Source organism: Oreochromis aureus, linkage group 8 (assembly GCF_013358895.1).
Source record: "Oreochromis aureus strain Israel breed Guangdong linkage group 8, ZZ_aureus, whole genome shotgun sequence".
Lineage (NCBI taxonomy): Eukaryota > Metazoa > Chordata > Actinopteri > Cichliformes > Cichlidae > Oreochromis > Oreochromis aureus.
Window position 1 is genome coordinate 11,261,468 of NC_052949.1, and position 26,595 is coordinate 11,288,062.

The following is a 26,595-nucleotide window of genomic DNA, read 5'->3' on the forward strand; positions in this document are numbered from 1 at the left end:
CTCACACTAGAGTGGTGTGCCATAACAGTGAGCACCAAATTCTGGCCATCGCAACAGCATATATGTATATATGACAGAAAATAAGAAAAGCATAATAGGTCTCCTTTGAGTTTACAGGGACAAAAAGCTATTAATCAACAGTTAATGACATTTCTATGCAAGAAATTGCCAAGAGGTCAGTATCAGCTGCATTCCCATTACAGGTAATTAAAGTAATGCTTGAGATTCTATGTGTTTGTGAGCATCTGTGTACCTAGGTTGACAGTGAGTCGGACACGGGCCCCATCCAGCTCCAGACGAAGGGTATCTGCGGAGTTACGGGAAGTGGTTGCCATGAGAACGCCATAGGCCCGCTGGGAGCGAAAGCGTAGCGAGACGTCCTCCGCCTCGGTGTGCATCACCACAGGCAACTGCACCTTCATAAACTTACTGCCGTCGTACGACAGGATAGTTGCATCTGCACATGATGCACAGAGAGAGAGAGAAAGAGAGAGATGGAGAAGGAAGAGAGAGATGACGACAGAGGAGGGTGAGGTGGGTAGAAAGAGAAAAAAGGAGGATGATTGACAAGGAAAAAACACATGAGGTGGGTGGAGGGAAAGGCAATCTGACGCTGAATGAATCAGATTTAAACATGACAAAGTATGTTACTGCGTGGTTACACTTTCGCTGGTTCCCCCGCCAATACATGTTGAAAACCTTCTTTCTACAAAATGATCCCATCGCTTTCCACTCTTAATTCATCATCACTCCCTCCGCCTTTGAGAGGAGTATGTAAAAATAGCCGCAGCTGGTTGGCTGGCCCTATTATCCGGTTCAATCAGAATGCATGGTGTTGAATGTGTTAGCCACCGTCACTGACATCTCAGACCCTGGAGTCATAATGTAACAAGCTCAGGTGAACCTGCTTTAATGTCTTTTGCATACTCATTTACATATTCATAATCTTCTCTCCCTGCTTCCTGCTGGGGCCAATCCCCGACTGCTAAACTGTTTACCTCTGAGGACCCTATTTTTTATTGGCCAATTACATACACAGCTAAACACACTCTCCATGCCTCTGTGTCTTTATCTCTCCTCCTTCTTCCCCCCTTCTTATATATTTCTCCACTCCATTCCTCCTTTGCCTTCTCTCCCCTTTTCACTCTCCCTGTTTCTGTGGGAGACGGTTTGAGCCAAGGCAAAAACAAGAGAACAGGAAGAGAGGAAGGCGTCATGAATACTGATGAGCCGAGAAGGAGGGAAAGAGAGAGATAGTGTGCGTGTGTGTGCGTGCATGTCAGAATAAGTGAGTGAATTTAAGTGTGAACAGAGAGGGGTTTAGTAAAGTGAGAGTGGGGGTGGGGGGGGTGGGGGGGGTGGGGGGAGCAAGAAAGAGAGAAAGGAGGATGGGGAAAGGGAGAGAAGCTCCTGGCTAAAATGCAAATGAACCCTCATTAACTTGAGGAAAAAAAGAAGGTGGTTGGCCTGTTATATCACACATAACATAACTAACAGCCACACATACACCCGCCCCTGCGCACGCACACACATGAACACGTTTCTGATAAGGGAGACAGCTGACTAAATTTTCCTCATCACAGCACCTGACTCACTACCAGGCAAACAGAGGATAGAGGGTTGGTGAGAAGAAAAGTATGGAAGCCCGTTCATGCTGGGGAAAGAAAAAGACTGACGATACAATGCACGCTGGCTGTGTCACATACTGTTGCATCATTTGACGCCTGTAGCACGCACCAGATGGACCATACAAACAGAATAAGTAAAGGATAAGACCAGCCACATTCTGCATTGTTTCTTCTCATGTCAACGATCCCCCGAAAATCCCAAAATCAGATCTCAGCTTATCTCTCAATGCTTTCTAACTTTCTTACCCTCATTTCCAACCTGATTTGTTCTTGCAAAGTAAAAAAAAGTCAGGCTACTTTAAGTCGCTTTGTCAACACATCCAACATAAGGTATTGGGACCAGGATATCTACATCACTGGGATTCAAGCACTTGTACTGTAATACTAATATGAACTAAACAATCTGCAACAGAGCTGAAAAAAGAAACCCATTTCAATTAAAAAAAACAGGCTAAACATCTGCTAACATTTGCACAGTGGTCACAATAAAAATATAATAGCCACTATTTGACACAGGGTTCACACACACTCACGCACACCGCCCTAGCAGCAGGGTGATGTGAGTATCAACCCCTGTGAACATTTTAAAAAGCACAATTTATCCTAGAAAATCTTGACATGTCATCTTTTTGACTGAAAAGTAATAATTCTTAGCCATAAATTCAAATTCGTCGTTTTACTACTCCCATTATACTCGCCATTAAAATGTGTCATTAAAAAATAAAAGTCATCTCGGAGCCAGAGCGTGGCGAGCATCTTCGTTCATTAATGAAGAGAGAGGGGGAACAAAGGAGTGAGAGAGAGAGAGAACGAGGGAGGGGAAAAAAGGGAGGGAGACACCGCAGGTAGAAGGCATAAACATGGCCAATCACTCTCTCCATCTGCTTCTCCATCTGGGCTTCCTTTAATCCACTGAACCACCAGTTAGTGACCCCTCAGTGCACACAGAGTGGGATGAAGTAAGATATACACAGAGCTAAGGAAAAGAGAGCGATAGATGCTGCATTGCTATGATAAACATACACACTGTGGATGTTTGTCCTATGAAATAAAACATTTTCATATCAACTCTTTTCAGAAAGCCTGTGTGTGAGTCTGCATGTGCATATCTCCTGCTAGATGATAGTACAATCATCACTTGAGACGCATCAGCGGTTATGGCACAAACAACATTTCTTCTCTTCTTCTTGTCTGACTCCCATCTCGCTTCTTCAAACAGGCCTGTATCAGTCCCTCTGCCAATCTTTCCTGCTTTCCATTTCTCCCCCGCCCTGGTCTCATACCATTTCTCATAACTCTCTCTCTCTCTGTCAGATTTTCTTCTCCCATCTCCCATTCCTCCTCATCTCCTCACCCGCTGTCATATGGCGGTTCCAGCCCGGTGAGTCCACCTTCCTCTGTCACAGCTCCTGCTCCCTGCTTTCTGCACACTTCCTCTCTCATCGATTCCCAGTCACTGCATCCATAGCACTCCAATAGTCCTGTCTGCAGCCCTGCTTCTTCCCACCTCTTCTCCTCGACCTCTGTCCCCTCTCTCCTTTCCCACTACTCTTTCTTTGGTACAGAAAACGTGTATTCTTAAATAAACAAAAAATACAGCCAAAGATAGAAAACCTGCACAGTTATTATTTCTGTTGGTGAGCTAGCAGACTAATTTTTTTCATTTTTTATCTTCACCTATCCATACAGTATCTACTCTTTTTATTTTCAGCTTCCTACACTCCATCACCAGGGATTTAGTGCAAGGTAAACACATCGGGACATCTGATTTCAGCATAAAAAAAATTGCTTTAGTCACATTTTTATCTACCATTTTATTTTACGAGTGCACCTTTTTTAATGCACCTATCACACTAATTTAATCTGCTATGAGTGAAAAAGCATAATTCAAATTGACAAATAACCAAAATTTTTACAACCAAATGATCATAACATATTTTCAGCGGCTGATTTATTTCTGATCTTAAGACTTCTGTGCTTCCACCCCACATCATCTGTCACTCATGCCTTTGGCATTACTCAGTGTTCTCAGGCAAAAAAGCAAATGACAAAGCTGTCATTATGACTACAATTTGCATCATGATGTATTATTAAGTTTTCACCCAACGTGGCTGTGCAGTGACTTTAATTAACCCTCTTACTCATCTCCATTGTGAAAAGAAGACATTAGCATTTCTCTTTCTCCTCGTCCCCAGCCTCCTACCCTGTTATTCTCACCTCTCTCACAGGAGCGTCCCAGGTAGCCCGTCCCAGAGCAGTCACACACATAGCGATTCCAGCCCTCCCTGCAGATACCGTTGTGCTGGCAGGGGTTGGACAGGCACTGTTTGGGCGGCTCTCTGGAGCATGAGGGCTTCACTCCCACCGCCCTCTGGGCCTCAGCCAGCCGCCGGATGTCTTTGCTCTGCCCGTCCACAAATAGATCTCTGATGCAGCCTACATACCCGTAGTTCAACAGCGCCGTCCACACCTGAAGAAGAGGATGCCAGTGTTGAGTCATGACTACTGGATATTTGTCAAAACTCTTGCAGTGCGTGCTGCAAAACTAAATACAAACAAATAATGTTTGTATCATCACTGTACAGCTTTTATTTATAATTTCTTAATGACGTATTTTTATTTTTTACACCTTGCATAAATCAGGTATTGGGGTAATCTTTTTTTTTTTTTTTTTTTTTTTTTTTTACAAAGCACTACATCACATTAAAAGGTATTAATCTAAAAACAAAAATTGGTTCAAACTTGGTTGTTTCATCTATAATTACTAAAACCTTTTGCTGAAAATCATTCTCTAAACACTGATTACATATCTGTGCTCCAAGACTGCAAAATGCATATGCTACATTTTTTTAAAGTTTCGTTTAATCATTTTTTATATACCTATTATTATTGTTAACATAAAAAGTCCCCCAAATATAATTTTTTTAAAACAATTTCAATTATAGGCACGCCAGTTATTTTCTCAATTAACTGATAAAACATCAGGAAAAACAAATGAAAATTCCATGTCCATGCCAAAAGGAGAAAAAAGTATAAACAACAAAAACAAGAACATAACAATCAAATAATCTGTATATTTGGTAACATGTTTTAAACAGTAATTTTACAAGCCAAATTCACCCATTCATGCAGCTCTTTAGTCTATGCCTTACGTGTTTCTAACTTTCACATACATGCTCATACTCTGCTGGGTGCAATTTGGAGTTCAGTGTCTTTGGTAAATACACTCCTGCATGTGGGCAGGAAGAGCTGGGGATCAAACCGCCGACCTTTCGATTAGCAGACACAAGTGCTCAGTAAGTTGTTGCTCAGTAAATTCACTCAGTAAGTTGTGGTCAGTAAATTAAATCACTATTGATTAAGTACTGGAGACTTACGGTCAGTTTTACCCTGGAGTTAAAATACTACCAAATTACTAACAATAAGAGGTGAAAGACAGCAAAAGAAATAAAAAAGGATATGTTAAGTCACTCTGTGCTTGACAAGGCTAGATGTTGCCAAGAACAGAGAGCACATGCTGCAAGCTAAAGAAAATTCTCCAATTGTGTTAATTTATTTGAATGCCAGAAGAAGTAAAGACATGCTGATTGCCATGGCAAATTATTTTGTAATCTGCTGGAGGAAATCAAAAACGACCTGAAACCTTGAACTATAAGAAAGCATTCAATGCAGGTGGAACCAAAATGTTTCTTTCAAACTTTTATTTTTTGCCCTCTGGTTCTTGATTTAAAATTCAAAAGATTAATTTTTCATAAGTTTTTTAAAGGCTTTGTGCCACCCCAAAATCAGCTTCATGACATTCAAACTCCCTGCTGTTTTTCACATTTCAGGACCATGGACAGCACACAGTTTTCTCCCCCAGATCACTGCCAACCATACAAGCACTATAAACAATGACTTCTTTTTAGTGCACCTCTTTAGGTCATAGCATCTATTTTAAACTTCCTCTCTGCATGGCACTTTTTTACTGTGCCCACAATGGTGTTAAAGTTGCTTCTTTGTTAGAAGTGGGACCTTGCTGTTTTGATGTATTTTAATGAACTTGTGAAACACCTCCTCCGACGCCTCCGATTCTACTGCAGAAAACTTCCACTGCTTCTCGTTGGTCTGTGATGTCATGCTGTTTCCTGGGAGAAACATGTGCGTAAAACCTACACGTTTTTCAGATTACAAGTAACAGGCTGCACACGCGTTGTTAGCAGTTCTCTCACACATTCTCATCCAGCTTTGGAATGCTAGACTTTATTGAAATTAACTTTGTCAATGTTACCAAAAAATAAGAAAAAAATCTGTGTATTGTAAGTAGATTGCCGGCAGAATCAGACATTCTGTTAATGTAGGTAAAAAGTTTTAATATGGAGGGTTTAGGTTACTCAATATTGTCTGCAACTGCAGCACTTTACTAGAGCTGAAGTTGACATCATCTGCCAGTCCTAAACACCCACACTGACTATATTAAAACACAGGAAAAAGTGAGGAATCAAAGGTTTGATGTTTGCTGGAAATTATTTGAGCTAGAATGCTTATCATAGCACAGGATAAGCACACAAACCTCTGTTGGGAAGATGAGTCCAGCGCGATCCTCAGGTAAACCTCCGAGGTACAAGGTGTCATCCAGGTCCAGGATTTCACTGTCTCCCGGGGCCGTGTATGCTGTTCTTACGCTGTTCACCGAAATGGTTCCTGAACACACCGCCAGACATCAAAACAACTTCAGTAATCGTTATGACCTTCAGCGTGAACATCCTCATCACAATCACCACTGTCATCACCAGCACCATCACTACCACCAGCACCACTATTATGAGTGCCATCATTATCATCTTTATCATCATCATCCTTGCGCCTCTCTTTGTACTCCTCCTCCTCATCACCACCACCACCACAAATCACAGCTACAATCAGAAGTAATTGAAATTCTACACAGTCCTCAGGTAGTCCCTGTGAGCTAAAAAATGCCACATTTAACATTTTTTCGCTAATAATATATTTCCTTTTGGAACAGTAACGCACGGTTGGAGCAAACAAATAGGATTCCCACTGAGAGGAAAGGCAGCTTCTACAGACCTCTGTAATTAACACAGAGTTTCAAGCAATAACTATATGCTCATAACAGGCTGACATATGTAAAACATCCCCATCTGTAACAGAACTGTACAGTACTGTGCAAAAGTATAAAGTCACCCCTCATTTCTTTATATTTTGCTAGGGAAATGGAAAAATAGGAGCACCAATTCATTAAAACACCTGCAAAAATGCATGGAAATAGAGTGTGTATAAGGCAAAAACAGAGCTTGTACAATTCTAATGAGTTTAAAAGTGAATTTTTGATATGACAACCTTTATTCTTCAACACAGCCTGAACTCAAAGGCAAGCTTTCTTTTAATTTCTTTAAGCAGTCTTCAGGAATAGTTCTCTGGGCTTCTTAAAGGACACTCCAAACCTCTACCATGAATGTTGGCTGCCTTTTGCAATGTTCTCAGTCAAAATGATCCCACACTGCTTCAATAAAGTTGAGGTCCAGGCTCTGGGGAGTGTTTGTTTTTGTGATCATTGTCATGCTGAAAAATGAAGCCACTGGCAATCAGGTGCTTTCCAGATGGTATTGTATGGTGGATCAAAATCTGATGGTACTTTTCAGTGTTCATAATTCCATCAATTTTAACAAAATTCCCAACATCACTGGATGAAATGCAGTCACTGACCATGACAGAGCCTCCATCAATTACAGACACTCACTACTGTAACTCTCTCTTTTGTCAGATTACAAGTAAGAAGAGTAGAAAAGCAGATGGATCTGGCAGAAAGGCCAGATCTCTCAGGTCCTGTATCTGGATTTGTTTCCTTTTCTTTTGACATAACTGTCAGATGCTGTTCAGATGCTGTAGATAGTTTCTTTCCACCTGTTCTTTTGTCCTCACTTGTCCAATTTGTCCCTACACTTTTTACAACACAGTACACACCATGTAGAGTTTTTGGCTGTTTTGGGAATCACCTTGTTGGTGCAAAAATACTATCTTATGCCTCCCAAATTGTATTATCTTTGATATTTTTAGTTGATTACATTTAAAAACATTTGGAACAAATTATGTGTTTTTGCAACAGGCAGCTAATAATCCTAAATATCCCTAAAGATACAATTTAAAATGGGTTCTTTGCTAATTTTTCTGTTGTGCATAGACACAACAAATCTAGTGATTCATAGGCCAGTCTTAAATTGCTTAACAAAAAAACAATTCCTCTGACAGTGGTCAAGTACAATTAGAAGAACTGGACTAAAAATAAATTAACAAGCAATGAATGTCCAATGAAAAACTTCGAAAGACCTTCAGAAAGCCTGGGGAAGTGTTGTTCAAATTTTGCACAGCACTCGATAGACTTACCAGAGAATCCGGGTCCTTAGCAGCAAAGTATAAAGAAATGATGGGCGGCTCAAGACTTTTGCACATAACTGTAACTGTAAAATGATTTTAAGACATTATGCAAATATGTTTTACATACCTACTGACAGTAATTGTGACAGGAAGGAAAGCTTTAGAGCAAATGTGATTATGATGTCAAGTAACGTTAATGGGTCTACCAGTTGGATACGAAACAGACCACCAAAAGCTTTAATTTTAGTCTGAGTGTAATTATACCAGCACATGAACAATAAACTTGACAGACCTGCTGTATATGAATTGGGTTAAAATAGTCAAAATAAAACCCCTTAAAGTCAGATTCAGTAGAAACAGGTGAATTAAATACATACAGAAGGCAGATGGTTGCAAAATTGGTCATGTTAATCTGCTGCTTACTTCAAAATGTGCACAGCTACTTATTATCTGTCAGTTCAACTTTTGCTATTAGCTTCAGACTTAAAAGAGCTGTGATTGTACCTGAGCGTCCGTCTCTCTGGAAGTCAACATGGTACCATTCTCCGTCATTGACCTTTCTGTCGATGGCCTTGGTCTTGGTGGTTCCTGAGCCCATGTCCAGCAGTAAGTACAGGTGTCCATCAAGCATCTCAATAGCAAAAAAGTCCACCTGTAGATTAACCAGAGACAGGTGTAAAAAACCCCAAACAGGAACATTTGTGCAAGCTGTGAAAATGCAAATTACAGTTGCAGGTGTGACATGAGTGCAATTCGTTCAATTTACTTCTTTTTGAATTCTCATTAATAAACTATCGAACCAATTTCTAGAAGTGCGGACTTTCGTTTGCTTAAAATCGTAATTCTGCTGCCAAAGCTCAGAATATCAGTCACAATTACAAAGTCACTGTCCTGTTAGAGAGGATGATTAAAGGTAGCCGTTTTAATGAACTGAATTTTCAGATGCAAAATCTTTGTACACATTAATGAGCGACAGGTGCGTTGGAGGAATAAACTTCATTAAAACAGCTCAACTGAACGCTCGCACGCTGTTCCACTTACTGCTCGTATACTTACTAGTGGACCATTCCACCTTCTTCATAAGTAACATCCCTTCATATCTATCTAGATAATCATTCCAACATCCAGCAGACTAAAAAGATAATAATAATATTCTACAAAAAATATTTTAAAGTTATTTAAATTCATTTCTGTTCTTCATAAATGGATTTTATAGATGGCTAGATGGATTTTGTATTATTTCATCTGAATTTTGAAAAATGTATACTTTGATAATACCTAATACTTTGTTTTTTGGCTACACGCCTTCAAAACTAAAGTAACTCACATGAGCCTCTGCTGTTTGTACTTTAGTAACCCAAAATATATCTACTAAACAGCAACACTGTCATTAAAATTTATTTTAACTTTACTTACAGCCTGACAGGCCAATATACGGTTAGCCTAGAATGTTTTTTTTACCTTGACGGTTGGAGGTGTGCGCGGATCCTTGCGCTGCTGCTGCCGGGGTTTGCCGTGGCTGAAAAGCATCAGCCCATTGGGCTCTGTCGTCCTGAAGTCAAACGAGATGGATCCCGCCTTCTTCGCTGTCCACTTGCTCAGTGCCACGTAAGACTCTGGGGTGTCAAAGGTCACGGGGTCTAGCGTTGCTACACTCTCACACTTAAAGGACACCACCCCACTTACCTGGTACAGAAAACAGTCGAGTTGTTAAATTGCTGTAGTGACTATCTGGACCAGTATGGTTCCTTTGTAGTCTGAGACTGAAATAAAGCCAGATTCCAGCTGTGAAATGGCTAAAAGATAAAAGCTTGTGGCCTCTCAAATATATAATCCCATTTACATCGCTTCAGTGTGAGTCTCACGGGGCGAGACATGAGGTTGAGCTACAAAAAGGTATCTGTGTTTGAGAGGATCCAGCATTGTCTGGCTTGTTGGGACGTGCTGATTAAAGCGCATACCTTCATCTTGGGGTCTCCCTGTTTAGCCAGTCTAGACAGCTCCAACCGTACATCATTGTTCTTGTACACCACCTTGAGGGGAGAGGATTGAAAGAAAATAATGATATCTGAATGCTGCTTCACTTTTAACCAACACACATAACATTTCTGATAGAGAAATTATTAAAGTAATTCTAAATTCTTATTAGTGAGCTGGGGGAATGTATCTCTCTCGCCGTGTCTCTGTCTCACTATCCCTCCATCTGCTATCTGTTATCCAAACATTATGTACTAGCACACACAATGATGCTAGACTGTTTCCCTGTAAGGGGACACACACGTGTCAGTTCCCAGGATAACATTGGGGAAAAATGTAGAAAAAGGCTCAGCAACAGTAAGATTGATTAACTTTTGAGCACACATCGATTAATGTTTAACCTATTCAAACACATTTTCTATTCAAATGTTCTGATGGTTTTTTTATATGAAAGCAAGAACCTTAAGACCAGCATCCACTCCAGGCTTCATCTTTTGAAAACTCCCATTTGTCCCTGCCACCTGCATGATTGCTTTTACATTTTCTATTTTCTTTGCTTTACTGTTTCTCTCTTTGCTTTCCCTGACACAGTCCGCTCTCTGACTCAGTGTATAGAGTGTGCTTGTGCTGAGCATTCTGATGTTGAGAGATGAGCACACACAGGCTCCGCTTTATTAATCCAGATCTCCTTCTATGACCTGTGAGCAACCAAATGCTCCTCTGCATTGGCTCTGTGTTTTAATTTTCTGCATGTCAGGTGCTATTGTGTGTGTGTGTTTAGGGCAAGGGGGTGACTCTTGAACACAATAAGTGCTTCAAACGGTCTTACGGTGTGGGTGTTTATGGGGAGGATTGTGCCTGTGCTGCATCCAATGCACAAAACTGTTACAGCCGTGATTGCTCATGCATATGATGATTCGCAGCATACATCTTAATTTGCTCACATGGATTATCATATCATCGTATTAAATATGTAAATGTGCCAGTGGAGGGTTCACTTTGACAGCGGCAGCCTCATTTAAACATCATCACTCTTAATGAAGCAACACAGAGTGCATTCACTACTGATACAGATAGCTCTCTGTTTGGCACATCATCTGTTGGCTTGTTTGGTTGTTTGTTTATGCCTCTGTGTGAATCTGCGTGAATGAAAGGGAGACTCAGGCAGGGTGTGTATCCGATGGGCATGAGGATGTCTTTGGGAGTTTCGTTGTATCAAGCGCTGCGTATACATACGTATGTTTATTTGCGAGCAGCAACTGTTTCAGCGGAAATATTTGGGCATATAATATTACACTACGACTGTGTTTTCTGTGCATGCATGCATGCATGTGTGCAGTGTGAGTTTTTGTTTCTGTGGTGTTGTGGCCCATTTCAAGCACAGTGGATGGATGGAGCATCTCTGTGGCGTACCTAATTAGCATGTTAGTGCTTAGTGCTGTATCTACTCCCTCAACGACACTCATCACTGATTCTCTCTGATGCTGGGGAGGGTGTGTGCGTGTGTCTGGGACTACTTGTGTGAGTCTGCCAAATGGAAGCATGTCGGTGTATGTGTACTTTATATGATATTGTGTGTAAAAATGTTTGTGTGATGCGTGGCAGAAGACAGAAAAGATGAGAAAAAGGAAAATCAAGGTTTCTTAAAAACTAGGGGTGCACAGAAATATGTGCAGCATGAGTTTATGAACTAGTTTTATCCTATGCAAATAATTAGTTTTGTTTTTTTTTAGCTTTCAAGCATGCGCCCCACCTCTTTCAGACATCCCATGAAGTTATTGCTGACTGGAGAACCAGGCAGGTCAGCGGTGCTGGGGCTTCCTCCCACGTAGAAGAAGTCATCAGAGCCCAGCATGGTGTAGTCCTCCTGTGTGTAGCCCGTGGTGGTCAGGATGCCGTCCACAGAGATGGTCACCTACACAACAAAGCACAGGGAAAGGACACGCTATATACTCACACCAAAGGCAGCGCTAAGCGCTAGCTAGGCGCTGACCAGCCAAATTAGCCCCCGTTGCTCTGGTAACCAATCTATATGCATTCTGGCAGGGAGAAGGCCTGATTGGTTTTGGGAATTGGCCACTTTGATTCGCAGCAGTTGGATCAGTGCTGGCTGTGTAGTGTAACTGAGTAGTGTCGCCTCTTGGCTTTGCTGATATAACCGGCTTCAGAAATATGTAACTATGCACTGCTAAATACCGCTCAGTCCTGCAGGTAGTGATACACTCTCATTTTTCTTTTGTGCACTCTGAGAATTAAAACTGCATAATCTTCTATCTTCAGCCTATCAAGAGCAAAAAGTCTATTGTAAATTCTGTATGCGATTAATAAAGTTTTGCTGAAACCCAAAGCTTCAGGGCCACAATTGGTAGACTGTGTCTCTCTGTACCCAGACTTCAAAGGCAGTTTATTATTCTGTGACTGCATGGTAAAAAATAGACTAAACCATAGTGAGTTTGCTAAAAGGTTAGCCTTGTTTATTACAGGAAAAGCCAACTTAACCCATATCAGTGAAATTTTCCAACTTGTGTTTATCGTTCATACTCTAAGCTGCTTTACGGTCTAGGCAGAAGACGCAATTTGATTTATTTCCTAATATGCTAACAAGATTTTTCCTAAATGCTTTGCCTAAAGTGACACTGGTGCTCTTACAATTTAATCAGCTCATTTTGGTGTGTAATAGCCTGTACAGAGGCTTTTAGGTGTCACTGATATCCAATCTTGTCACACTTAAGTCACCGTTAGTGGTACATTATCACTCTCTGATATTCTACAGTACATTACTGACCATGTCTGGCTGCCCATAAAGGTTGTGAGCTCTTTATTTCCCCACTACAATAAGTTCCCTCTGACTGCTGGTGCTTATCATTGCCAGGCAAACGTGCCCAGCCAGGCAGGTGTTAGTAAGTCTCCGCAGGCATCTTCGTGCTATGCAGTAAGGTGTTAGTACTATTTACTTGTTAGTAGTTGTTAGTTGTTGCACTGCTGGCAGCCACAGAAGTGTTACTTGTGTCAGGCCAAGCTGTGTTGGGTTACTGAGGTCAGGGTTCATGATTTCAATGCTGTTAGTCATTGTGATGATGTTATGTTATTGTGTTGTTAGGGTGAATTGTGATGATGGTGTTAGTTGGTTAGTTAGTGGTCTGGGGGGGTTTGTTAGATCAGCGAGTCAGGATGACAAACACACAGATTTAATGCACACACGCACAGGTGTTAGATGGGTTACGCCTCATTCCACACACACACATAAATATACAAACATGCAGTCTGTTCCTCTCTCTGCATGCAAGCACTGGCAAAGAGGACACAATAGACAATAAAATACAAAAAAAAAACCCAACAACATACGACAGGATGAGTTAGAGGCACCATGGAGAACATGCAGTGGAGGATTGGTGAAAAATAAAAGAAAAAAGAATTTAAAAAAAGAAGGGAAGGAACCTCTCTATCCACTTTACGGACCAATTAGAGAGGGGAAGGGTTTTTGAGTCACGCCATGCAGGATGGGGGAAGGGGGGGCTCGTCATTTGCGTGCAGGTGAGGGATGAGCCAATCAGCGTGGGCCTACATGTCAGTCACAAAGTGATGGGGTGAAAATAAAAACAGTAGAGGTAAGGGGGGAAAGGATTTATAGAAAAAAAGTGGTTGGCAAGGAAGGTGGATGTGGGCTTTTTAAGCGTAAAAGATTACCAACCGCATTTATCCTGTTATTGGTTTAGTTTTGATGTCTATGGTTCAAAAGGAAATAGACACGGGGCAAACCCAAACTAAGAAACAATTAGAATGATATCTACCGAACAATGGAGTTTGTTTACCATAGCGTGTCCAATGCCTGAGTGCTTTGTAGGAGAGGGGGAGAAAGGAAAGCAAAAAACTGTGAACAGAACAACCTCGGGAACAAAAAAGGAAAGCTAGAAGGCCTCTGGTGAGGTTAGTAGGTTGGTTGGAGTGGTTTCGCTAGGAGAAGGGCACAGGTTAGGTTAGTAGAATGAATCATTCCATGGATGGTGGTTAGTTTCACTAGCAGGTTAGTAAAGTTAGTAGTCAAGTTAGTAGTACAGACAGGCAAACGGTAGAGGCAGGGCACAGGTAGGTTACAAGCACCTGGGTGCTAGTGACCCTGTATGTTCTCTAGTCCACTCCCTCGCTCTTTCACTCTCTCAGTCATTCACTCACTCAAACACACAATTGAAAAAGCACTCACCTAGAGCTGAGAGCAGTGCAGGTCTGCTGGTAAAGCCACTGTAAACTAAGACCAAAACCTCAGGTATTTTCTTACTACCATAGCATCACTGCAATTGGACAACAGACCACTGACCATGGTTTCTACACTGTTAAGCTTCCTTCTGCTGACTACAGTCTTTTCAGCTCCGTGTGGCCCTGGAACACCTGCACTGTGGTTCATCAAAGTCAAATACAGAGCGAATCTATTTAACAAGGAGTCAGAATTAATTCTGCAACTAATAAACATCTTCATTTGGTTAATGAGTCAATTATTTCTCAGGCAAACTAAATTATTGTTTTGGCGTAGCCTTTTAGTATACACGTTTTTTTGGGGTTTTTTTAATCATTGCTTCTTCTGGTTTCTCTGCTTCTCGTCAGAGAATCAGTGCCACGAGATATGAGGAGTGCTGGGTTGCCCGCACCTATAGCCTGAGAACAATCCTGTACAATAAGAGACAATAAATGCAAAGTTTCTGAAAACCCCAGCTGAGGCGTTTCTATTACATGATTGGTCAGTCTAAACTTCACAAAGAAGCTAATGAAATAAAAAAAACAAAATCACAATGTTCTCACATTTGAGAAGCTGGAACAAGTATTTTTTTTCTTGACATCTTAAAATATTTTCAAATTGTGCTTTACTTCATTCTGCCATTTGCCAAGCATTTTATCACTAAAACTTCCATTCATCCTTGTTATCTTTATGTCCCTCTCTACATCACTTAAAATGTTTCTTCCCAAAAGCCTTATCAGTAACATAAATTGTCTCCTCTCCTCTCTGTTTGGTTGCTCACTCCTCCATCTCCTGTTGTTTGGTTACCTGTCTCAGGTTGCGGGTGACCTTGACGTCATGCCAAGCGTTGTCGTTGAACTTTCCGTTGACGGGCTCCACCAAAGCCTCAAAGGCCCCAGAGCCGAGGTTGATGACAAGTGACACTGCCCCATTCTTGAGCGCTAGGTTGACGTAGTCAGCTGACTTGCCGGTGTGCAGCATGAGGCCATTGCGCTGCAGTGTCTTGAAGGAGAGCGTTATTTCATCACTGCTAGACTGGATGGGGTTGGGCGACAAGTCGTAGCAAAAGTACTCTGAGCCCTTGAAGGTGGCGACGTACTCCTCGCGAGCTGAGAGGCAAAGGGAGAGGAGGAAGAGGGAGAAGAGGAGGAAACAGAAGCATGGAACCATTACGTTGTTGCCAAAGCATTATCATAATGAGTGGTACATTTTCCAAGCTATGTTGCTTCTTCCCACACTGCTCTTCACAAAATGCTCAAAGATGATAAAATGGTGGGTGTTCATCAGAGCCAGCTGAGTAAAACAAAGCTCAGCTGGGCCTGGTTAAATTTGAATCGGATATGCAGTACAAAACATATTGTTTAAGATGCTGAAAATGCTGTTATTGTCAAGCAAAGCCTCACTGATGCCAGCACTTGGAAGAAACACTTCCTTCCATACCTCTAATTGTACCACAGAGTGGTGTGTAAACAAGCTTTGATCATTCATGTGGGTTAGAGATTAAACAGTGTGGATGTGAGGGAGACAGTCGTGAGTCTGTAGCATTCCAAACTGGTTATGAAACCTGCCATCCTCTCTTTTGAGAGAACAGCTGTGCTGGCAGTCTAAAGTGATGTGGTCTTGTTTGACAACATGGCTCCTTTCATGATGTTTGTTAAATGCCAGAAATGTGTATGTGTCTGCGTATGTATGTGTGGTGGCAGCAAAGGTTAGGGAAGTTTTAAAAGTGAATGGCAAAAACCGACGATGAAGATGGAGAAGAGCAGCCTGCAAGCATAATGGCAGCCAAAGCAGGCAGGAGTGGCCAATTAGAATTCAGTAACAGGCAGACAGCCAGTAGCAACTTACCTTGCACACCCTTAGTGACCCACAAGGACACTAGACCAAGGTTTTACAATCCATCATACTTAAGCTCGCATTCACTTATCTGCTCTCACACCTACACACACTACTCTATACGCAAGCCAGCAGCAGAACAAATATGCACACCTACGCACACATCCGCAAAAATGATCATACTATTGTGCTGCCATAGACAAGTAGGGGCGACATTATCTGTCTCTTCACCCCCCCACCTTCAAAAACATCACCCTTCCTCTGCATCTGCTCCAGCGTTCTCCTCACCACCATCCCTCCTGGCCTCATGCCACCATTCCTCTCCTCACATCTCACTGGCCTCTTTTTCTCTGCTCTGTGGAGCCTCTGGCATAACCACCATCTTGTAGTTCACAATGACAAGGGGAACAGAGGAGGATTTAGCACACGCTAGGTGAAGCTGGAGCAGGAGAGACACTTGGTGAGGAACCGCTGGAGAGGAGAAGAGGGGGGGAAAGATTGCCATATAATGAATAGAGTGAAGTGTAATAGGTTATTAAGGTAGTGAGAGGCAGAGAGAGGAGTGTTGAAATGGAATCGGCCGCACTTGAGTGAATATAACACAGAGAGAATAATGAGAAGGAAAAAGTGAGAATATATCACAATTCAAAGGCCAATTGTGGCAAATTGTCTTTCTTTGCTTTTGTTGCATGAAAAAAAAAAATCCAAAGTGTGAATGCCAATATATGAGTGAGAAACAACACATTGTGTTGTGTGATTCCTTCCCTCCCAGCATGTTAATTAAGAGTATGTGTCTGCATGCCTCAAAGAGAAAAAGAAAAACTGCGTGCGAGTTCGCGTTCAAGCGTTTGAAAGTGTAGACAACTATATGCTTTTTATGTGTGCATGAAATGTGCGGGGGTGTGGGTGGGTGCTGGTCTCTGTAAATATTGGTGTATTGCTGTCAGAAAAGCTATTACCAACTCAGGGCCTCGGGCTAGTCTTTACTGAGAGGAGCGAAGAAAAAGGAGACCCCCACACACAAACGTACACAGAAAGACCAGCCACAAATGTTAACACAATCACACATACTCACCCACTCTCTCACACACACACACACACAAAAACGGAGCCAAATGTAGATGAGGTGGCAGAGCGAGAAGGGGTGGGTGCGTGTTGTTCACAATGAGAACACACGCAGCCGTCCGGCAGCATTGTAGCGGTAATTTACAGAGGTGCCATTAGGTTTCAGTGTGGTGCTCCACCATTCTGTTGCTAATTTACAGACACGTCATTAGAGCAGACAGGAGCACATAAAGCATCTCTGCATCGATCTGGAAGCTCTGGCCCACAAACGCTCACTCCTTGTTCTATTACATCACATGCACAACAGACGTGCGCACACACAGTCAGACAGGAAAATGCATATTGGGTGACACAAACACAAGGAAGATGTGCGTGCGTGTGTTCACTGTGAAGACACACCTAAAACACACAGACGCGCACGCTCTCAAGTGGGCAGGTTGGAGTGGATCTGCTGTAGCTCAGATTAATGGAGTGAGTCAGTATTAGCTCAGAGTAAACAGTGAGACAGACACTGACATACACACCACATGTCACACTTCATCCTGTGGAAAGCACTGTCGATCAAAACAAGCAAGTCGGAGAACGGAGGAATACAGTGAACGAGGGAGAAACAGTCAAATGAAGAGAAAAGCAAAGGAGAGCTCAAGAATGAGAATTATAAAAATGTTCCTGTGGAGAATTTTAAGTACTTTACATTTATTTCTTTTTATTTGTTTAAGTTTGGTATACGGCTGGGCCATATACCCTAAATTTTTTATTATATCTGAAAATACTATCGTTATTGTGATATCATTACTATAGCAACATAACACAAACTAGCCCAGGCACATCAGAGCACAAGAGCACCATGTCATAATTTAGCTGTTTTAATAACCTTCAATCATGAGCATTGCTTTGCAGAATATGCAAGAAAATGTTTCCCTCCAAAAGGTGAAAACGACTTGTTTCACCACTTGATGCAAAAACAAACTGTCGAGTATAACCCGGCTACAAGTAGGAGATACTAGCATCTGGTGATTGGACGTCAACCCAGATATAGGCAAATGACTCCACATGTGCTGTTGGCGTGCTGGCTAGTTGTGCTGGCTATTTGCACTTGCTAGCTCATAGCTAGCTGCACTCCACATGACAGGTAGGTCACATGGAGTGGATGGAAATTTTAAGCAGCTGGTTTAAAAAGCTTGACCCAAGACACAACCCATCCCAGGTAGAAAATATTTTCCAGTTTTATTATCTGATAATATTTGTGCGGCTTTTGAAAAGTTACAAGGTCAAGTTACTTTAGTTACCGTTCAATAAAAGTGTTAAGATACCTGCTTAACATAAACTAGCAAAGCCACTTAAGTTATCTGGTGTCACTTAATGTACTGCTGGGTCACCACTGTTGCACTATAACGATGTTGCTACTGTTGGCTCTTTGGTTCAGTGGATTCAATTGAAAAAAGGATGGAAAAATACTCTTCATTAACTTGCACTTAAATACAGGTTGCTAGCATCAATAAAACTTTCAGTAATTTTTTCTATATTGTCAAAAATACTGAAACTTTTTCATGAAATATTGTGATATCATTTTGTGGCTATATCGCTCACCCCTACTGTGGGAATTGTTTCTCGTGGGCTGCGTGTTTGAACAGCTAAGCTAAGCTTAACTTTAGCTCTGAGGTCTCTTTTTGCAATAATGGTCCTAAATTATACCTGATTAAAGCGAATGAATAGAAGAAAGGAAAAGAAAACTCTTTAAAGTTAATTAGCTTTGGGTAACTTTAAAGCTAATTAAAGGATATTTCTGAGGAATACTGTAAAAATTGTTTTTATATCCATTCTTCTTGTTTTTTTTAGTCGAAAAAAATTAATTGGCCGTTCATTGTTACCAAATACCAAACATTTGCTGGCCTAAACTTCTAAAATGTTCTATTCTTTGGGTCATATAAATACGTTGGGATTTTACACTACTGAATTTACAAATTTAATTAATAGGAGATTTCTTTTCTTGGGTACTGGGAAGCTGTTAAATGCATTTATTTACTATTTTATTTGCCACTTCATAAAATAAGCGGTTGTATCAACAATTTTTTTGAGCTAAAAACAAAGCAGGCTCTCTTTTGAATTCCTCCAGCTGTGAGCACTGGAGAGACACAGAGCTGTGAAACTTCACGTGTGTGTAAGTAATTCACACAAGCCAACTGTTGGTAGACAGATCCAACAATTATTTTTAATTTCATCTTTTAACACTCAATGATCAATAAAATAAAAAAACACCAAGGATGCAGCACTGCTGGGGTTTGTAACATGTTGAAATACGCAGCAACTGAACAGCAAACTATTGAAAAAATATGCTCTAATGAAGGTCAGTAGGCTAAAACACTTTTCCTGAAGTGTCTTTTTACCAGGAAAAATACAACTGAATCAAAAACAGCTTCCTCCACTGCACCTCGGTGACTAATCAAATCTTCTTTTGGCTGCTCCCTTTAGGGGTCACTATAGCAAATGATCTATTTCTCTTCCCTCGCACTCTATCTGTTACAATGTCTCCTGTCACACTAAAGCTCCAGATATTGTAGTACCTACATTTTAAAGTCCCTAGTCTCACCTCTACACTCCCAGTTTTCCTTCTGTCTTGCTGCCTCCAAACACACCTTCTCACTGTGTTCCTCTTCAGTAGCAAAGTTTTCACTGGTAACCTAGTAACTAGTGGTTGTTGTTAGCCTGGCTCTCGTTTGCTCTGGTTGGAAAATCTTATTGTTCATGTTTAATTTGAACAAAGATTATACACTGGGTGCCCTTCCTGATGCAATCCTCCCTGTTAATCCAGACTTGGACAGGGCGCTAGGAATAATCTGGTTTATGGGCCCCGTGGTTGGCTCAAATACTTTGAAAAAAATAAACAAAGAAAATGTTCTGCAGCTTACCAAAATATGCTTTTCTCAAATCTTGATCTAACTAATGGTGTAATGAGACCACTGCAATTACATAAAGAGTCTATGCACCTTAAAACAAATTTACACAAGGCGACAAGCATAAAACTTCACTAAAAAAAAACATACACTTGCCACTGTTATGCAAAAGCCTATCAGCTGAGATTCTCCCATCATCTGTCAGCACTGACAATTAGAAGAGGAAGACAGGCTTTTTTATTGCATTTTCAATTACTCCACTTTCATACAGAGAGAAAGAAAGAACAAAAAACGGGTGACGGTTTGGAGAAAACTGAGCGACTTCCTGGTAAGCTGTGAAAATATGTCACTATTAATTGATTCCAGCTATCAGTTGAACCTTTAAAGTAAGTCTTTCTACTGCTGGCTGTCAGGGGTGAATATATGTGGGTTCCAAAATGGTCCAAAACACACTCCAGCGACTGCATTTGCAGAAGGAGAGGTCTGTCTAGGAACAGGATAATATGAAAGGAACTTGTACAAAATAATGAAGCGAACTTTGAAGGCTATGCAAGGATTGGGAATAAGCATAAATGTAAAGATGGAAGGTGATTGGCATTAGTCCTTGAAGGCTATCGTTAAGCTACTGCTCTAATGAATAAAGCAGTCCGTGGGGAGGCGAGGGGGGAGAGAGGGAGCGAGAATAACTGATCTGATGGTTGCTGCTTCAGAGACCAGCTGCAGCTGTACCGCCCTTCCAATGATCAAACACACATCAGTTGGATGTTTCTGTGTGTTTGCGCTCTCATGGCGAGTGTGTGTTGCATTTTTCTGCTCATGTGTGTCCTCAGCGTTTCGCACACTAATTTGTCATTTCCATGGCAACCCACTGTTACAGGGGCTACACCAAATATGAATGTGTTTGTCCATGCATGTGTTTCAGAGAAAGAAACAGAGAGAGGGGGGAGAGACAGGAAGAGAGATGGAGAAGGAGGGCGAGAGAGAGAAAGAGTGATTGAGTGAACAGTACATTATCATGGACAGCTGTACTGAATCAAAATGGCGGATGGAGGCTGGGAGCACGTCGGGGGAGCCTACATTATACAGCACCTGATAGAGGGAGCAGGATGGAAAGAAGCAGGGAAAGAGGAAGATGCATTGGAGAATTTGAAAGGAGAAGGAATAAAAAAGAGGGAGCAGGAGACTCATTGAGATGGGCAATGCAGAATGGAAGAGAAGAGAGAATAAGGTAGAAGGAAAGAAAGACGAGACAAGGAAAGGGAGTGGCAGAGAAGGGGGGATGGATGGCTAGAGAGAGGTAAAGACAGAAAAATGCTGGTGTATCTAAATCCTAGTGTAGCAAGCCTCAATCATGGCAGCCCTGTCATTCTGAAGATAGCACGCTGCAGTTCCCTTGCACCTCGTTTTTAGCCCACCATGCAGTTCTGCTATCAGCTCCTCTCAGACTGTCCACACATGCAAATACACATGCACACACACACACGCAGCATAAACTCAAGCATCCTGCACGAAGGCATCCTTTCTTAATAACAGACAGGTGGATTAACTATACACTCGTACACTATACAGATAGATGACCAGCATTGGAAATGTATGTAAATGTATGCTAACATATGCATAGTTTCCATATTAAGTTAAAGTGTGAGAATTCATACAGTCGAGTTCACTAAAGGCTGCAAATGCCGTTTCCATCTCTATTCGGTGATATACAGCATCTGGCTTTGAAAGCGATTGGGCTATCACATCACAGCCAAGGGAGCAATACTGTAGAGGAGGATATTACTGTCAGGACACAAGTGACAGATTGCTCGTCTGCAATGTTGATGTCTTATTTCTTTTTTGTTGTTGTTGTTAAATTGAAAGCATTTATTCCCAGTATGAAATATGCACTTTAAAAAATGCTACACCAGCACAGAAAAATACCATACTGACCTAAAAGTGAAGAATAGTGCAGAAACTGTGATTGAGTTGAAAAATCACCAACAATATAGACACCTGTCTGAATGGTTTCTTCTAAATGCTTGTCATTTGTTGCAAATCTTTGATGATAGGAAGGATTTATATAACTTCTGCAATAGCAGGAATGTAAGACTCACAGGACTGCTAATTAATCTAGTAATGCTGTGATCATTTTTTTTTATGTTATGTCATGTTTACACTTTTTGTTCTTCTGGATATGCAGGGTGGTTTCAAGTGGTTATGTATTTTTGTGCAAATGCTGTGGGTGCATGATGTAACTAAAGATTAAATAGATCTCCTTTAGCTTTGTATACTATATTAAGTTGGAAGTGGCTCCATAGTGTAGTGGTTTACACTTTTGCCTAACAAGCAAACGATCACCCAGTTCATTTCTGGCAGGAGAAAGAAGTGAAGGGCATCCAGCATCAATGTAAAGATGGAAAGTGATTGGCATTAGACGATGAAGGCTATCATTAAGCACCTGCTCCAATGAATAAAACAGGCTGTGGCCTGTTGTGAATAAGGGAGTTAATACTGCATTAAGTTGGCTTTTTTTAACCTTAAGTACAACACTCAAACAAGTCAGCACAATTCACTCATTTCAGGTTGAATTTTCACACTATTTTAAGTAAAGCCAACTCTTTTTTGTTGCAGTGATTCACTGACTTGAAAAAATCAGCTGCAACTGAAACCAGGTGTTATTTACATAATCATGATCATCAATCATAAGGATTTTTAGAAATGTTCTAACAGTGAACAGCAGCATTTTATAACTTTTGAGAATAAATAAACTTTTGCATTCTTTCGTGGCTGGCGTGGATTGAAGACACAAATTATGTGATAATGTTGGTGCTGCAATTTCAATGACAGGTCAATGCAGAAGCCCGGAGATTTATAGATTATACAGATGTGGATGTTGCAAAAACTTAAAAAGACTTTTTGGAGAACGCTTTGAAAGAAACGCCACAATTGCTTTACTGCCAGTTTTGACTTCTTTTCCTATACCAGCACTGATCAGTGGTTTTGTCTGAGTGGCGACACCAATCTTTCAGAATACTCCAGCAAGTCTGGCACACCTTTACTCTTAATCATAATCAGTGACAGGGCTGTAGGGACGAACTTGCCTTTGGTTGTTTTATGTTCTAACTTCTGTGAAGCACTTTGTGATTTTATCTTGAAAGGTGCTATATAAATAAAATTGTACTTCACCAATTAGCTCACAACACAACTATTGAGGTCAAAGGTCAAAACTTAAGGTTTAGCCAATCCTGTGAGTCGGTCACTGGATACTAGTGCAAAGCTAATAAAAAGTCAAAATGTCTTCATAAAATAAATTATGGTTTTGAGAATGCATTATAATAAATCCAACAACTCTTGGAATTTTTATCTTTATGCTACCAAAGCCTGCTTAACTATGATTGGTTAAGAAAACCCAAGCTTAATCTGGACCTTAATCTAACAAATCCCCAAAATCTTCCCCACCATCAGTTTATGTAAATTCGCATTCAGGTGTATGTCTATAGAGATTATCGTTTACGATACTGGATTATTCATTAATTGATTCCCTGGATGAATGATGGCTTTCTGTTGATTAAGCACTCCATTAATTAGCTCTGATCGAATAATTGAAAAGAAGAGCAGCACATTAAACAGCACTGAAAAGAATCATTATGAGCAGTCCTTTTGTCAACAAAGAATTAAATCTGTAAGAAGATATGAGTCTCCGTGAGTCCCATGTAGTGTATTTAAAACTTATTTAGAATATTAAAAACAAAGGACTGCTTGATTGCCTTTGCTTAATAAACAGCAAATCATCCACGCACCATCCATTAGCAATGAATGGGGGATGGATGGTTTGCTGTTTATCAAACAGAACTGTTACACTAGCGTTTTCATCAGTCAACGTGGTGGAGTGAGCCAATTAAAAGGTCTGAACCCACGGCTGGCGCCACTGTGGAGCCAGACGTTTTTTATAGGGGTGGCCAGTGTCAAACCACACGCCGGGGTGGCACAGGAATGGATGACTCGGTTTTATTGCTATGTGTTAAATTAATGTAGCCTAAATAGTCTTTTTTCTTTTCTTTTTCAGGCATTACTTCAATGAAGAAGTGCACTATAGGAGCTTGTGTAAGATATTTATCTTTAATTGTTGATAATGATAAGGCTCATAACATAATTGCCATTTGAATGTGTCAGAGAAACACTTAGATGGTCAGAAGTTATTAGATGTATTAACAGTTCTACATGCAGCCCCCCACCAGGCTTTGTCATTAGTTGCGCAAGGTGGTCCGAGGGCTGGCCATGCCTTCCCCAGACAACCTCTTGGACAAGCACTGTCCTATCCCAGCTGACACTGTTGAACAGCCGAGGTAAAACCTGGACAGCATCCACCCTAGACAAGGTCCATCTCAGGACTATAAATCATATTAAATTTAACAATGTTTTTGAGAAGATACAATTATTTAAGTGAATTTCTTTGAGATAGAAATAGAAGAAGTAGAGCATAACAAATATAATACCGTACATCAGTAATCCTTTTCAATTTCCATTTTAAGAAAAAACTATGAACAGCACACTTTTTGCCATTGTGTTCAGTCCTTTATTTCTTGTCCCTTTTTGTTCCTTTTATCTGTGTTCATCTCTCTCTCTCTCTCTCTCTCTCTGTCTTGCTCAAATTTGGCCTTCTCTCTGGTACCCAGGGAAACTGGCTTGTTTCCATGACAATGTCTTCAGGCAGAACAGTGTATTTGTCTTAAGCTGGATAAGATCAGAGTCAGTTTCATCCCTTTTAGACACACTCACACCGGCATGCAGACAAACACATACAGTACATACAACATGGCACATATGCACGGTAGAGTAGAAGAGCACCAGAATTAGAAGAATGTGTAAAAAGCAGACAATTGGCAACATTTAGACAGCTTGTAGATCCACACACATGCTTTAACATCACACACACACACACACACCTAATGAAACCCTCTTGTGGCATGTTGTTAACAAATAACAAGCACATAAAGAGCTCTTTTCATAAAGGTAATGTGATGGGTTTTTAATGAACACTGTGGCTATTTTAATTGTCATAGTTACGCCAGACAAGTGCCACAAGTAAATGAGTGTTTGTGTATGCATGCACGATTCCTTTGAGTGTGCGTATGCTCGTTCATGTGTCGTTTTGGCAAAAAGCGAAGAAATGAACTTCAAATGCCAGATGGGGTAGTGAAGTGAATCGCCAATTGGGCCGCTACTCTCGGTTCCCACCCAGACACAATGGAAATTGCTAAGACAAGTAAGAAACAATTGGAGCACCAAGTACCCTGTTTCTTTCTCTTTCTTTCTAAAAATGGAGTGTGTGTGTCTGAGTGTGCGTGTTCGATGAGGTACGTGCATCACTGATGAATACCATGCCGGCTGATGCGAGGCTCTGTCAAGTCGGGGAGCCCAAGGAGAGATGCAGCACTCCTGCTGAGAAACGCTGCAGTCTTATCTCCCTTCCTGTCTCCCCATGCGTCGCCGACCTTCTCTTTCCACCTCTCTTTTCCCACTTTCTGAATGCGCTCCTATCTTTCGTCACCATCACTTTTCTGCACTCCTTTACCCTATCCCATCCACCCGTCCTCCCACCCTCCCTTACATACTCATTGCCAGCCTCCGCTCTATCTTTCCCCTTCATCCTCTGCAAATGGAGAGTCCGTTTGATGTCTTTATTTTTAGGCCATTATAGGGTGCTTCGGCTTTGCGTGTTCCCTATTAGCGTTGCGGTGAATGCTAAAAAATGTAAATGTGTACGCATGCTAACGAGCTGGTAATTGCATATAATTACCAGTAAAAGTATACATTTAGCAGTGGGATTGCAGCACATTTCCCATGTTGAATTCAGTAACTGCATCTCCCTGATAATGTGGGGGCTGAGCTCTGTATGTGGTGCTGTGACTTTCATTACAAGAACTGCATGGGTGTTAAGCATTAATGAGTGTTGTAGTACAGTAGTGTAATGGGTGTTAGTAGTGGAGAGTAGAGGCAGAATTAGTCCCATTAGTGGAGAGTTTATATCTGGGATAATTGTCAATTTTCCAATAAAAACTTTGCTGCAATTGCTTTACCATTGCTGATTGCTAGAGGGCGCACAGTTTCTTTTTTCACAGCTCAAGATGAGGCCATCAGGAAACAAAATCATGCCAGTCAGTAAGGCAGGCAGCCAATCATCAGATTCTTGCCTTCTAACACCAAGCATCTCTCTCTCTCACCTCGAGTTGGAGGCTGCTCACTTGCCGTCTTGTTAATTATGTAAGCCTTACAACATCAGCGGCTAATGTGCGTCTGATGAGTATCTTTCATTCATTGTACTTTGCTAGGATTAGCCGCAGGAACAGAAATCAGGCCAACGCAAACAATAACTGAGTGAATTTACATTTTTGAGTTGATACTTGTTCACTGTACCTACAAGCATAAACGCAGGGCCTGTTCTTTCACTGCTTCCTGACAGCGCTGAGACTAACTAATATTTTTGCAGATGATTAATTTGCTGATTAATCATTTTAAAATGTCATAATATGGTGGAAAATACTCACCACGGGAGTAAAATGTCAACAATAGATCAACGAGCCTAAACCAAAACATATTGTGTTTA

General features: G+C 41.1%; 1 protein-coding gene across 4 annotated transcripts in view; it reads right to left on the reverse strand.

Annotated features, from left to right (window-relative positions):
* Window positions 1-26,595, reverse strand: part of nrxn1a (neurexin 1a) — a 66,632-nt gene that overhangs the window by 24,690 nt on the left and 15,347 nt on the right. For 3 of the 4 annotated variants that reach the window (XM_031750672.2, XM_039616389.1, XM_031750671.2), the window contains 8 exons: window positions 15,019-15,320; window positions 11,734-11,895; window positions 9,965-10,036; window positions 9,465-9,689; window positions 8,508-8,655; window positions 6,181-6,311; window positions 3,846-4,098; window positions 254-457 (listed from right to left, as the gene is read on the reverse strand). In XM_031750672.2, the coding sequence (XP_031606532.1) occupies window positions 254-457; window positions 3,846-4,098; window positions 6,181-6,311; window positions 8,508-8,655; window positions 9,465-9,689; window positions 9,965-10,036; window positions 11,734-11,895; window positions 15,019-15,320 (1,497 nt within the window). Of the gene's footprint in view, window positions 1-253; window positions 458-3,845; window positions 4,099-6,180; window positions 6,312-8,507; window positions 8,656-9,464; window positions 9,704-9,964; window positions 10,037-11,733; window positions 11,896-15,018; window positions 15,321-26,595 lie in introns of those variants that run through there. The other variant, XM_039616390.1, reaches the window with a different exon arrangement.